The 13,582-nt window shown below is 45.9% G+C and overlaps 1 protein-coding gene across 11 annotated transcripts in view; it reads right to left on the bottom strand.

Moving 5' to 3' along the window:
• Positions 1–6,704: 6,704 nt before the first annotated feature.
• TNRC6C (trinucleotide repeat containing adaptor 6C) overlaps positions 6,705–13,582 on the bottom strand; it is a 97,856-nt gene continuing 90,978 nt past the window's right edge. For all 11 annotated transcript variants that reach the window (XM_063409846.1, XM_063409850.1, XM_063409848.1 and 8 more), the window contains 4 exons: positions 12,546–12,740; positions 11,201–11,271; positions 10,347–10,486; positions 6,705–9,136 (listed from right to left, as the gene is read on the bottom strand). In XM_063409846.1, the coding sequence (XP_063265916.1) occupies positions 8,776–9,136; positions 10,347–10,486; positions 11,201–11,271; positions 12,546–12,740 (767 nt within the window). In that variant the 3' untranslated portion in view covers positions 6,705–8,775. The remainder of the gene's footprint in view (positions 9,137–10,346; positions 10,487–11,200; positions 11,272–12,545; positions 12,741–13,582) is intronic.

Raw genomic sequence — 13,582 nt, 5'->3', positions numbered from 1 at the left:
CCCCCCCCCCAAAACCCCCGCCCCAAAACCCCCGCGGGCCGGGGCTCGGAGCGGCTCCCTGGCGCCACCCTGTGGGGACACCGGGAACTGCACGGGGGGACCCCCGGGCTGCTCTGGGCACCGCGCTCTGCCACCGCCGATTCCTGTGCCAAACAATCCTGGGACCGCCACCCCGCCACCGCCAATCCCCCGGGACAGCCAATCCCGGTACCGCCACCGCCAATCCCCCGGGACTGCCAATCCCGGGTACCGCTGACCCCTGGGACCGTCCATCCCCCGGGAGCACCGACCCCTTCATCAGCGATCCCGGCCACCACTGACCATGAGACCATCAATCCCCTGTGACCAACCCCTGCAAACACTGACCCGTGTGACCACTGATCCTTGTGGCCACCAACCCTTGTGGCCACTGACCCCTGTGACCACCGATCTCTGCAAACACCAGCCCCTCTGACTGACCCCTGTGACTGCCAGCCCCTCTGACCACTGACCCCTGTGGCCAGAAGCCTTTGACCAGCAGCCTCCATGACCACTGGCCCCTGTGACCAGCAGTGCCAGTGACCATTGACCCCTGTGACCACTGACCCTTGTGACCACCAGTCCCAGTGGCCACTGACCCCTGTGCCCACCAGCCCACTGTGCCTCAGGCGTGGGGCCACTGCAGATTTATTCCCTGGACAGAACAGATTGCAGGAGCTCAGGGAACCGCTCGCTGCAGGGCTCCAAGTGTTTGCAAGAGGATTTACAGTCCTTTGCCTTTTGATTGGCAGCTCAAAGCTCAGCATGCTGAGCTTTGCCTGATACAAAGGCTCTTCAAAATCAAGAGGAGCCAGTGAGGAGCCCCAGCTGCTCTGCAAACGCCTCTGTTCATGCCCTGCATCCTTCAGAGCATCCAGGCAGCCCTCAGGAGAGCTCTGACCCTGCAGGCTCATGGTTGTGCCTTCCTAGAGCAGGGCTGCTGCAGAAAAAGAGAGGAAAAGTGGGGTTTGCTCCCCTGGCACAAAGCTGTGCCTGGAGCTGTGGAAGGGCAGTGTTCCCCCTCAGCCTTGGGGGGCAGAGTGGCTCCGGGGGCCAAAGGAGCTGGACAACACCTTCAAAAACACAGGGATCTCCACTCTAGGCTGTGACTTCCCTCCTTTTCACTGCAGAGCTGATCATCCCCGTCCTGGCTCTGGCCTGAACCCCTGCACAGCAGAACCCAGAGTTGTCTGTGCTGTGGAAACCCTGATGTCCCTCATGCTGCAGTCTTGTAACCCACAGGGAGATGCCAAGGTGCTGGTAACCATTTCTTGTTTTGCAGACCACGAACTTCCAGAGATTTTTGTGATAAATATGTAAAAAAAAACCCAAAAACTTGATAAGTCCTCTGGTTTGGTATTTCTGCCCTCAGGTCCCACAGAGGGCAGCAGCTGGACCCGTGGCTGGTTCCTCTGTGGTCCCCCTGACAGTGAAACCAGCAGACAACTTTCAAGAGTGAATCAGTTCTTGCTCTGCCAGGGGAATGCTGCACTTCAGATGTCCTGTACTGACAAGAACTCTAAGAATAACCAGGTTTGAAAAATGTGATATTTGGCCTCCTAACTTTGTTGAAGGTCCAAGTAGAACAGGACATCTCAGCCAATTCTTTTTAGACTCACTTCAGAAAGTTTTCCTTTCTCATCTAAAGATGGTGCCCACAGGGGATTCCAATGTCCTAGAATACCTGAATTCTCTAAAACAGATCAAAAATCAGTGTTTGAGCTGTAAGGGCAGGAGGATCACTGTCTCTGCTGTGAGATGTCTGTACTAGATGACAGAACCTCTCACCTTTGTACTGAGTCCTGTTATTTTTTAACACTTAGCTTTCCCTTCTCTCCCACCCCAATTAAGGGGAGAAGCAAAAATCACCTACACTGTGTTTTAAATTTTGTATTATGAGGGGTTAGTGTTTTATGCTTAACTCCTGCTAAATAACAAAAATAGTTTTGTGCTGCAGACAGTGTATTAAAGCTTTATTCTCCATTAAATCCAGTCTGAGTCTCTGAATGTCTGTGCTCAAAAGCAGCACCAAGGGGTGTCCAAAGACTTGTCCTAGGCTGGAGTCACTGGGTTCAACGTCCTGCCTTGTGTTTCAGAAGAACCCCCAGAAAAGGGATTTTTCCAACAAGTGGGAAATGATTTTGGACCTACTCTCAGCTGTGCTCCCAGCCAGGTCCCTGTGGAACCCATAATTCACAAACCAAGAGGCAGAGAAAGCTGAGGAGCAAGAAATAAAGGCTATGAGTCCAACACAGTGAGCTCCAGAGGTACCTCACTGCACGCTCGTGTTTACACAGTGATGTAGAGAAATGAATCACTGAGCCAACAGGGAAACCATTTTTTTAATTTTTTTTTTTTTTTTTAATTGGAGTCACTTTCAGATCTTTCAGAAATGAGACTCCCCTATAAATCAGGCAGTTCCTTCCCTGTGCAGTTCCCTCCACCACCCTCCCCACACTGGCTGCATCCCACCTTGGGTGCTGCAGGCCCAGGCAGCTGGGGAAGTGTGCTGGGAAACACAATCCTGGCAGGCTTTTCGGAAAACACTCATCAATAAAGGCGTCACAGGGTGATCAAAGCCATTTGCAATCTTTTTCCTTCAGGATTGGTGATTATCCCAGCAAAGAGGGGAGGGCTGCTTAGCTGTGGGGGCTGATGTCTGTCCCCTCCTCTGCCTTTCAGGTGTTTTCTGCTCCTGCTCCATCTCCCACTGGGATTACAGTTCTAATTAGGCAATTTACAGACTTCACACAGGCAGGAGCTGCCATTCTTTACCTGTGGAATAATCACCTCCTATGCCTTTATCAGAAGTTCCCTGTCATCTGTAGGGAGAGAAGAGATGGGAGGGACAGAGACAAGTGACAGGAGAAGGCAGAAAAAGTGGGTCCTGCTTGAAATCGGATAAAATAATTCAAAACCATGAGCTTTTCCTGCTCTTTTGAGGTACTCCTGTGAGTGAAACATAACTGTAAAAGGCTGAATATTGCAACCAAAACAAGGCCTACTGCAAAAAAGGAAAGAGAATCTGCTCTTTTCCAACACCATCAGTCACACAAGTCTGCAGCCTGCTTGAATATGTTTTCATTATAAATGAAGAGTAAATTCATTTAAATTAGGAAGTGGGCAAAGGATCCAGGAGGTGGAACAACAGAAAAATTACAGAGCAATCTGCCACAGTTGTGAATATGATCAGGACCATCCCTTGAACAAAATGAACATTTAAAGTCATAAAGAATTAACACAGGACAGACAGCTGGGGGACACACACCTCTCCCAGGAGCCAGCAGCCCCACGGGGAAGTCAAGGCAAACCCCCTTCACTGACAACCCCCTTTACTGAAAGCAAGGCAACCTCCCAGCTGATGGTGTTTTATACCATTTTAATAACCCTGAAATCATCACTGCACCGGGACCACGCTTTCATCAGAGTAAAATCTACAAACGACTCGTTCCGACAGTAGCAAACGAACACGGGGGGCACGCAGGGGACAGAAATGTCACCTCCTGTCGCTGGAACATCCCGGGAGAGAGGGCAGGGCGGGCAGGGCGAGCACCGCGGGCTGCGGGCGGGGCTGGCAGAGGACCCTGCCAGGGAAGGCACCCGGAGCCCGGGGAACACGGGCGGGTCCGTCCTGCCTGGGAAAGCAGGCTGGGCTCAGCGCTGGGCTCTCTCCGGGATCGCAGGGCACACGGAGAGGGCCAGAGGGCGGTGAGGGCACAGCACAGCCCGCTGCTCCCCGGGGAAGGTTCGCGGGTGCGCCCCCGCCTCCCGGGCAAGGAGCGGGGAGCCGGGGCAGCGCCGGGACCCGCGGGGAGCTCCGGTCCCACCGGGACCTGCACGGAGCTCCGGTCTCACCGGGACCTGCACGGAGCTCCGGTCCCACCGGGACCCGCGGGGAGCTCCGGTCCCACCGGGACCCGCGGGGAGCTCCGGTCCCACCGGGACCCGCGGGGAGCTCCGGTCCCACCGGGACCTGCACGGAGCTCCGGTCCCACCGGGACCCGCGGGGAGCTCCGGTCCCACCGGGACCTGCACGGAGCTCCCAGCGCTGCCGGGGCCGCGATTCCCCCGTGCCGGTGACCCCGGGAGTCCCTGGAGCCCCGCAGAACCCCGGGCCCGGCCAGGGCAGGGCAGGGGATGCTCGGCTCCCCTCGGCTCCAGGCACAGCCCAGCTCCGCGCTGGAGCTGCCACAACCCAAATCCTAAAGTGTTTTCCGATTCCGTTTCCAGACTCTTCCAACTGCAGTGATTCTTAACATATACAGATAGCCACATGCATTTTTTGTTTGTTTTTAATTAAAAAGCTCCTTCACATACACAATCATATACTGAATTAGCAAGAACAATAATATATTTCTTGGAGAATAGCAAAACATCTGCTCTGCCAGTGCCACCCACAAACTAGACAAAGAACTAAGAAATCTGACAGTTTCCAACCACTTAGGAAAGAGAAATTCTCTTGGCCTAAAGACAGGGAGCCATGCAGTGAAGGTGCCATGGAGGGTACAGCAAACACAAAACACAGTGTTAAAAATGTTTCCTTGTAAAGATTCTGCAGCCAGAGGGTGAATCCTGATCATCAGGAGCTTTCTTTACAATTTCAGAAATACTGGATAGCATCGAAGCAGAAAAATGACACTGAAAAGAATAAACAGCTACACAAACACTAAAAGATTGATTTTGGCCAAAAGCTGAAATTTCCTTTAATGCATCGGGGAGGTGGGGTTCTGAATTTTAAGAGTGCATCTGATTTACAAAAAGATGTTGCTGCCAGCCTCATGGAGGAATAAAACTGACTCCATAAGGGACCTCAATGTCTTGGCAACAAAGCCTAGAGACACCAAAACTGAAAGCCCTCCTTGCCAAGGACAAAATGCCCAACAAAACACACACCAAAGGAAGAATCAGAGATGGAAAAGACAAGGCAACTCTCTTTTAAGTTTCATTATAAACACCTGGAAGAGGGAAATCAAAAAATGGAAAAAATAAAAGGAGGTGGGAGGGGAAAGCAGCTTCCAGTTAAAAACAGCTGTGTGATTTTGGGGCCAGATCAATCAAATTGGCAGAACGGGCTCCAGACTGGGAGCTTTTGCTGTTTCCATCACAGAAGTTACCCCCAAAGCTGGTGTTTGAGTATTTTACACTCTATCATATCTGCCTGCACAACACAGACCCAACTGCCCCACTGGTCTTTGGAATCGTGGCTCATGGACAACCCCAGTGACAGCGTGGGTGGTGGCTCAGGGCTGGGAACAACTCTCAAAAATCCAGCTGCTCATGCCAGATTTTCCTTCCCAAACGGATGGGGGGAATGAGCTCCTCTGGATGAATTCACAGCCCTGAGAGCATCACCCTGCCAGCCCTGAGAGCATCACCCCCAGGGAACGGAGCCAGGCTGGGATCTCTCATGGACCCCAGCCCTGCACCTCCTGTGCCTCAGGCTGGCACCTTTGGGGTAAAAGAACCTTCTAGCAGTGACCATCTTCCTAAACTCAAACCAACACGGAAATATTTTGCTGTTTCTCCCCTTTTTAGGAGCTATTGCTCACCTCAAACAGATCAGTGGAAGTGGCACTTTGGAGACACCCAGGGGCAGAAATTGGGGTGGAGCAGGGCGAGCCCCCAGGCTGGCTGCAGGGGGGTCCAAACTCACCCACTGCATTACTGGAGACATGGAAAAATGAGAAAAACAGAATCTGAACACAAGAATGGCTTCTGCTGCTCCTGGATGAGATGTGCAAAGCGTTGATGGAAAAGCTCAAAGAGTGTCACCAGCAGAGAGCAGAGGGGTGACCACAATACGAGGGGTTTGCCTGGCTGTACACATCATTCTCATTCAAAATTAAACTCCTTCCATGAAATACCTTCACAGATTTAACAATATATATATATTTAGTATCCCCTGCATAAAAGAAAAATACACATTATTTCAACAGCCAAGAAAAAACTGCAATTTATTAAGTTTCAAAGAATCTTCGTACTCTTGAAAGCAACTTTCGGTGCATGTTCTTTTAACAATCACATTCTATGAGGAGAATAAACATTAAAAGCCACAATTGTTGGTTTTCTTTTTAATCTCAGAGTTACAGACATCTTTAATTCAAAAGGAAAGGCAAAAAAAAAAAAAAAAAAAGCGCCCCTAAAAACAAAACCCACCCATCCCCCCAACCCCTCCAACAGAAATTTTCATTCCCAATTTGAAAATATCAGGAGTTTTTTCTACAACTCAATGCTAAACTTCAGCATGGAAAATTGTATGTAAACACGCACATACACACATACATATTTTATATAAGTGTGTGTGTGTATATATATATATAAAATATATATGTAGGAGGCGTGTAATGGCAATGAGATGCAATTACTCTGAGGAAAGGTTATTCAGCTAAATACACTACTAAAACTTGAGGAAAAAAAAAACCAAAACAAGTCTTGAACCCAGTTTGTGCATAGTTCATGATCCTCTATAAAACCAGCTTTTGTTAATTTGCAATCTTGCAGGACCCTTTAAATCTGATAAAACCATTAAAAAGCTAATCTTCCAAAAAAAAAAAAAAATGTAATGCACAAGTTTCCTGATCCAAGCAGGCAGGGAGCACAATGTTCATATAATTTTTAAAACATACTTGAAGTGTATGTTATTCCATTGTCTTTCTTCCTTTCAAAACAATCAAAAACATTGATCTTTTTTTAAACATAAAGCGATTTTTTAATATATAAAGCACTCTTCAAACATCTATTTCTTTTGAGTCCATTATTTGGTAAATATGTAACTGCTACACATTAGATTAGGTATTTTCTTCTTTCTTACTGTCTTTTTTTTATTTTATTTTGTTTTTTAATAATATCTTCAGTGCTAGGAGTTGGGTTTTAAAAATACATGAAATGGTGTGGAGTTGCTCCTCGGGAAACCCGGCTTTCCTGAGACATCTTCCACCATGTGCAAGATAGTGATCACAAAGTTTTCGCCACTTTGACGAAGAGGAGGAAAACAACAACAAAAATAGTACACAGCAATGGCCAAAGAAAAGGATAATACAACAACACTGTTCAATCCCAGAGCTCTGAAGTAGCATATCTTCATTCTGAAAATAGTTTTCTTTACGATGGAAGTCTTTTAGTCTTTTTTTTTGTTTTGTTTTTTCTCTTTTTTTTTTTTTTTTTTTAATTCCTTTTTTTATTTTAAAGTTTGAAGGAGAAAAAAAGGTCTGTAAACAGGTGGGAGCCAAAACTCCTGGCTCCTCCAAAAGCAGTCAAAACTTATGTCCAAGTGCTTGTTTCTGTTCCTGCTTGCAAGGGAACTATCAACTCTTTACAATTATCTATGGCCACAGTTCAACAAGAGTATTTTTTTTTTTAAACTTTATATTCCGAATGGAAAAATGGTGCAATACTCCGGTAATAATTTTCTTGCATTAGTCCACAATAAAAAGCCGCTAAAGGTAGATATACATATTATTCTCCAGAGATACACACTGTAATTTTTAAAATGCAATAAGAGTCCTTGAGTAAACATTTACACGTGAATTGTCGCCGGCCCCTTCTATCAGTTTCTTTCCTTTTTTTTTTCCTTTTTTTTCCTTTTTTTTTTCTTTTTTTGTTTTTTGTGTGTTTTTACCATTACAGGATTAGCTACAAGAAGGGCTGCGGACACTCAGTGCAAAGTTAGAAGCTAATAACAATTAAACATTTGACCAATGAGCAAATAAAAAGCATATACTGAACCAAAGGAAAAAACTTCACACGTTGAGTTAAACCACACGTGGGCACACACACACACACACTCACACACTCTCACATCTGTCCCAACAAAAACATAGAGTCTGAACTTTTAAAAAAAAATTCTTAGAGCCTGTTTTTTGTGTAACTGATGCTGACCTGGAAGTGTAATAATTCAACTTAGAAAGTGTTCACATTTTGTTATTGGCCTGCTGGATTCAAGTATTTGCATGTTGATATGGTTTGTTGCTTTTTTTTTTAAAGTATTTTTTTTTGTTTCTTTGTTGATTTTTTTTTTATTTTTTTTTTTACTTTTTATATTTTTTGGGATTAAAAAAATGACATGAAAAAGTAATGAAACAAGGGTAATGTGCATAGGCAGATCCATGGGAGCAGTGGACACAGAGATACCCCAACCCTGCCCTCCCTCCCCCCCTCTCAACCTGTACAGTCCAGAGTTGCCACTTGGATTCGTCACTTTTCTGTACCAATGGTAAAATATCACACTTCACCCTTTCTGATTATTGGGTCCGCCTCTGTAATGTGCATAATAGTCACAGGCTCATTTAAATAGGCTTTCATTTCCCCTTCCCACCCCCCCCAGTTGATAAAATAACCCTTTCCAGCCCAAATTCTGAAAAGTGCCCTTCATGATAGACCTATTCTAAGCAGCTTTTATACTTGGTTTTGAAAAATCACCATACAAACATAAAAAGACGACATAAAACAAAAAAAACAAAAGCCATGAAAAAAGTAAAACCTGTCATTAGCACGTGACACTGACCAAAGGAGCCCATACTGTTTCAGGAACAGTTCACAAGGACTTCTGCAGTTTCGGATTCGATATCGGACAGAGGTACTAAGGAGGGCTGCCAGTCTCATGGGTTAAAGCTGGATTCTTCATCAAGCCCGGGACTGGAAAGGGTTACCATTTCTTTTTTTTTAAATTTTTTTTTTATTATTATTATTTTTTTAGATTTTTTTTCTGTTTTCCTTTAGTGCTGATGATTGTTATTTCCGTTCTGTCTCCTCGCTCTCCTAGATGGACTCTCCGCTGAGCAGGTCCCCCGGCAGGAGGGTGTTGAGGGGCGTGGGGCTCCCGATGACTCTGCCATCGTCGGCGCTGGGGGGTCCCCAAAGGCTGCTGGAGTACTGGGGAACCCCTCCCCAGAGCAGGTCGCTGCTGCCCTTGCCCCCCAGGCACGGGGGGTTCCAGTGGCCGGCGTCGGGGCGCACCAGCCCGTGGGAGCTGCCCGAGGAGCCCAGGCGGCTCGGCGTGGATCCAGTGTTGGACTGCCAGCTGGAGGTGGGCGGCAGCGCCTGCCCCTGCGCCAGGAAACGGTTCACCTCCTCCTCGCCAGCAAACTCCGCCAGGATGGTGGTGTTGCCCAGGACGCACCTGAGGGCACAAGGGAGATGTGAGGGACGGGGTGCGGAAAGAGCTTCGGGTGGGTGTTGTGGCAGGAAAGGCTGAGGGGGTTGGGATGGCTCAGCCTCAGCTGGTGCAGCCTTCAGCACCTGAAGGAGCCTCCAGGGAACACGGAGAGAGACCATGGACAAAGGGAATGGCTTCAGACTGACTGAGAGCAGGTTAGATGGGATATGAGGAAAACACTCCTCTGTGAGGGTGGGAGGCCCTGGCACAAGTGCCCAGAGCAGCTGTGGCTGCCCCTGGATCCCTGAAGTGTCCAAGATCAGGCTGGAAGGGGCTTAGAGCAGCCTGGGACAGTGGAAGGTGTCCCTGTCCATGGCTGGCAGGGGTGGCACTGGATGAGCTTTAAGGTCCCTCCCAACCCAAGCAATTCTGTGACCTTCCCCAAGCTGAAAATTGCTACCACTCCACTCACTTTGAGCAATCCCTGTCTCTTCAACCAAAACTGCTCTGTCCCATTTTCTATCCCCCTTGCTACATCCACAAGCACCCAAATCCACACATGTGGAGACCACCTCCTCCAACTGACACATCCTGGAGCCCCAGCTCTCTTCAGGAATAAGGACAGAAGCTCTCCAGCCAAATGATGCTCCTACTGCCTCACTACCTTCATTATGCTCATGCTATAACCTGTTGATAAAGGGAATTCAAACTCTAAATACCCAAGTAATTTTCCTGAAACATCACTTCCTGTATTCTTCATTCTATCCAGTGGCACTGATTTCACCACTCCAATTCTCCAGCCTCTATTCCAATTGGTCCCTTGGATTTTAAAACTCCTAAAAATTTGTCATACACTTCTCTCATAACTCCTTTAAAAAAAGATAACCATCATGAACACATTCCTTATTTAGCATTGTTTTACCCTCTGTTTCTCTCTAAGGCTAAAACATTGTCCATCCTATGCTCTCCCTGAGCTTTCTTTGCAATCCTCATCACATCTACAAATTCTTTGTGGCCTTACAGGTGACAAGTCCTAACTGAGGATATTATTAATGCTGAATAAAGTTCTGTAACGCCCTCTTATTCAGTATCCACCCCCAATTAACTTTTTTCTCTCTGATTAGGTGATCTCAAAAATCAAGACTGAAGTAACTAGTGATCAGTTATGCCTCAGAAAATATTTCCTGAGCTAGAAGTGGCTTTGTAACAAAAGGAAGAGGGAGCAGAAACGCACATGTGCAGAGACTTCTGGGCCTTGGCTGCCTCCTCCTTGGAACTGTATCGGACCACAGCATTCCCTTGGGTCAGGTTCAAGTGGAATGTGATGAGAGGGCCGTGCTGCAAACACAGTGTCCGCAGTGTGGAACCATCGATCTGGGAGGAGGAAGGGCAGCACAGGTTACCTGTGGTATTGTGATCTTACCTTAAATGCTTCATTAACAAGTGTTTAAAAGCTAAAGAGTGAGTACAAGTGAAAGGGAAAAAGAAGTACTTAATTACACACTTACTGCTCTCTTCATGGGAGACATGCTGTCTTTTTAAGAATTCCCTAAAGTCCAGTGCACAATTTTTCCCAATTTAGCTTATACAAATTATGTTTATCATTAGACATCCATAGAAATCCAGAAATAAGTCAAAGGGAAAACACACTTCATAGACATAAATAAATTTTCCCCAAGATTAATTTGGATGTCTGCATCCAAGGCTTTGTGGCTTATGCTCTTCCTTTGGAATGACACCGTGAAGAGTAGAGGATGTGACAGATACATGAGAAGAACCCAAAAAACCCATAGGAAAATCAGATTTTCCATCTCTGTATGTGCTTTACAACATCATTGACCTCCAAACTTACACATACACAAATGGTGCCCATTGAATGACTAATTACAGGCATGAAGGTTCATACTTGATTTAACAGCACTTTGAAAACTTAACAAATTCCCTGTAGAAGACTGATGCTTGTAATAAATGCAGAATAATTAATTCTTCTTTCAAATGAATCAAATGGCCAAGGCTGCTAAATGTTGTTCTCATCTTCTCTTAAATTCAAGTGTCTTTTCCTGCCCAGTTTTGTACAGTTCCAGTTACCTGGGGGGTGAGGTTCCGAAGAACCAGCCAGCTGCTTGTTCTCCCTGAGCTGTCAGTACTCCATGCAGAACCTGCAACACAAATTCCACAACAAAACATTTGATTACAGTCTCTGGAGAGCGCCTTACAGGCAAGTTTATCTGGAATCACAACACACTAACAAGCCTCAGTGCTGCTGAAAGCAAATCCTACAGCAGTTTCCTCACATCTTGATTTACTGCCTCCCTTGGAAGGAAAGGCTGCTGAATGAAAAGCTGCTCTTGTTACATTTCAAAGATCTGTGGCATTTTTCATACTCCCACAGTAACTATTAGGGAACTAACAGATGCAGGTATGGCACTGCAACAAGCTGCATCCTCAGGATGCATTGGAATTAATGTGGAAGAGACATTTTAAAATCAGTTCTGATGTCCAAGCTCAGATTGCTGCTTGCTAATAAAGATTTTTATAGCACTGCAGCACTCGGCTCTCTTGCCAATGACAAATTAATGTGCATGACTTATTCAAAACAGGTATTTCTGCACTGACAATGTCCTGATTGAAGAGACAAGGACATAACCAACAAAACCTGCTCTAACAACCTCAGCCTGGTGCTTCACAGCTTGGTGGTTTACAGTAAGAAGCTGTACAAGTCTGATATTCAGGAGTGGCATTTGAGAATCACAGGGGATCCTGTGGGTGCTCCAGAGAGAATCCTGGGAGCAGCTTTATCTGCCCTTCCAAGTGAGGGTTTGGTGAAGAGACATCCAAAATAAATGCCAGGGAAGGAGAAGAACATTTAATTCTCAACTTAGTGTAAGCAGATTATTAATACAGCTTTATAAAATAGGAGTAATACCTGCATATGTATCTGTATTTATATTGAGCTATCTAAATATATACAGCTAGATCCATGGCTCCTTATATTGGTATTAAAGCAAACAAAGGCATATAAAAAAGGGGCCTGTATGAAAAATACAGGCATTCCCTGAGGGCCCTGCAATGCCATCAGGTCCTGAATGCTCCACATCCATGTGTTCCATATTAAATTTCACAGGCTACTCTTGAAGTCTTAGATTACACCATAGAACAGGACACATGTTTGAAAGACATTTTTAGAAATCAGGGAACTGGGGAAAAAAATCCTAGTTGGGAGTTAAACAAATTGGGCAATTCCTGTGTTAAAATCCCTAACGTGACCAGCTGAAAGATGCTTCATTTACAACTTATTCAAATTGAAATAAAGAGACAGGAGATCTCCAGAACAGAACCACTCCAGCTGTGTTAAAGCTCTGCTCTCTGGAGCCTCACACGCAGAGCAGAAGCAAACAGTGCTGCAAAGAAGGCAGAAGAGAGCAGTGAGTACCAGAGGAGTAAGAGCTGGTCCAGCCCAGGGGACTGGCACCCCACGTGGAGGATGGCTTGGTGTTGGTGAGGCCTGGAGGAGGTCTGGTCGGAGCTGTAGTGTTTCTGGGGACCTTCCAGAGTTCGTGGGACAGAGAGGCTTGGGTGTGAGAGATCGGGCCAGAGGACCACGTGGACTTGATGTCTGACAGTTTACCTGCAACAGAAAAACAGTACATTTGGGTATTCTTCACTGATGGGTACCACGGGCTACATCCTCCCAGCTTCTACAACTTTCTGTACCACGCAGTGTTATCAATTCTATACTCTTTGAACCTTCTTAAACCACTGTTTACAATTTCCAGTACTTTTGTCTTAAGTGAACCTCACACTACATGCTATATACAAGTTGCCTTTCAAAAATTTATTTTTTAGTTTTCTTATAGAAGATAATACAAGGAAGAAAGTTCAGAAAACTGATGTATTTGAAATCTGATTTCACCAAAATTATAACAAAACACTTCAAGCTCGTCTCTCTTAAAGGTTTAGCAGGACTTAAACACTTTTTCTTCCACAACTCACTTGACCTCATATAAAGAATTCAGTATATCCATGCTCTTCTTTTGCATTATTAAAATTCTAAGGATCGAAGAGCAACAAAAACTTCATTTCTGAATACTGGAAGTAACCTGTACTCTTTTTTCCAAGAATCTTTGAGAAAAATTAAGTCTTCAGAAGATCAGACTACGCCACAATCTGTCAGGCTTTATAACTTTCTGCTGTTGCTTGTTCTTTCTCTGATCAGTTTTCAAACTCCTACTGCTGTTCCTGCCAACTCAAAGTTTTATAAAATAACACAAACCCAGGAACAGCAGACACAGAGGGGCAGACTGAATTGATTTAAATAATGGATGACAAAACAAATCTTTATTGACCTTTAGACTTACACATCCCTGCCTTTTCCTCCTGATAGCAACACGTGCTGTGCAATTAGAGCCCAATTTCCCTGTCACAGCACAGTCCTGCTGTTTCCAACACTGGCAGCACAGGTAGGGCTGC

Source organism: Prinia subflava, chromosome 12 (assembly GCF_021018805.1).
Source record: "Prinia subflava isolate CZ2003 ecotype Zambia chromosome 12, Cam_Psub_1.2, whole genome shotgun sequence".
NCBI classification, from domain to species: domain Eukaryota; kingdom Metazoa; phylum Chordata; class Aves; order Passeriformes; family Cisticolidae; genus Prinia; species Prinia subflava.
Note: the sequence above shows the minus strand (reverse complement) of the source record. Positions and strands in the feature narration are given on the sequence as shown.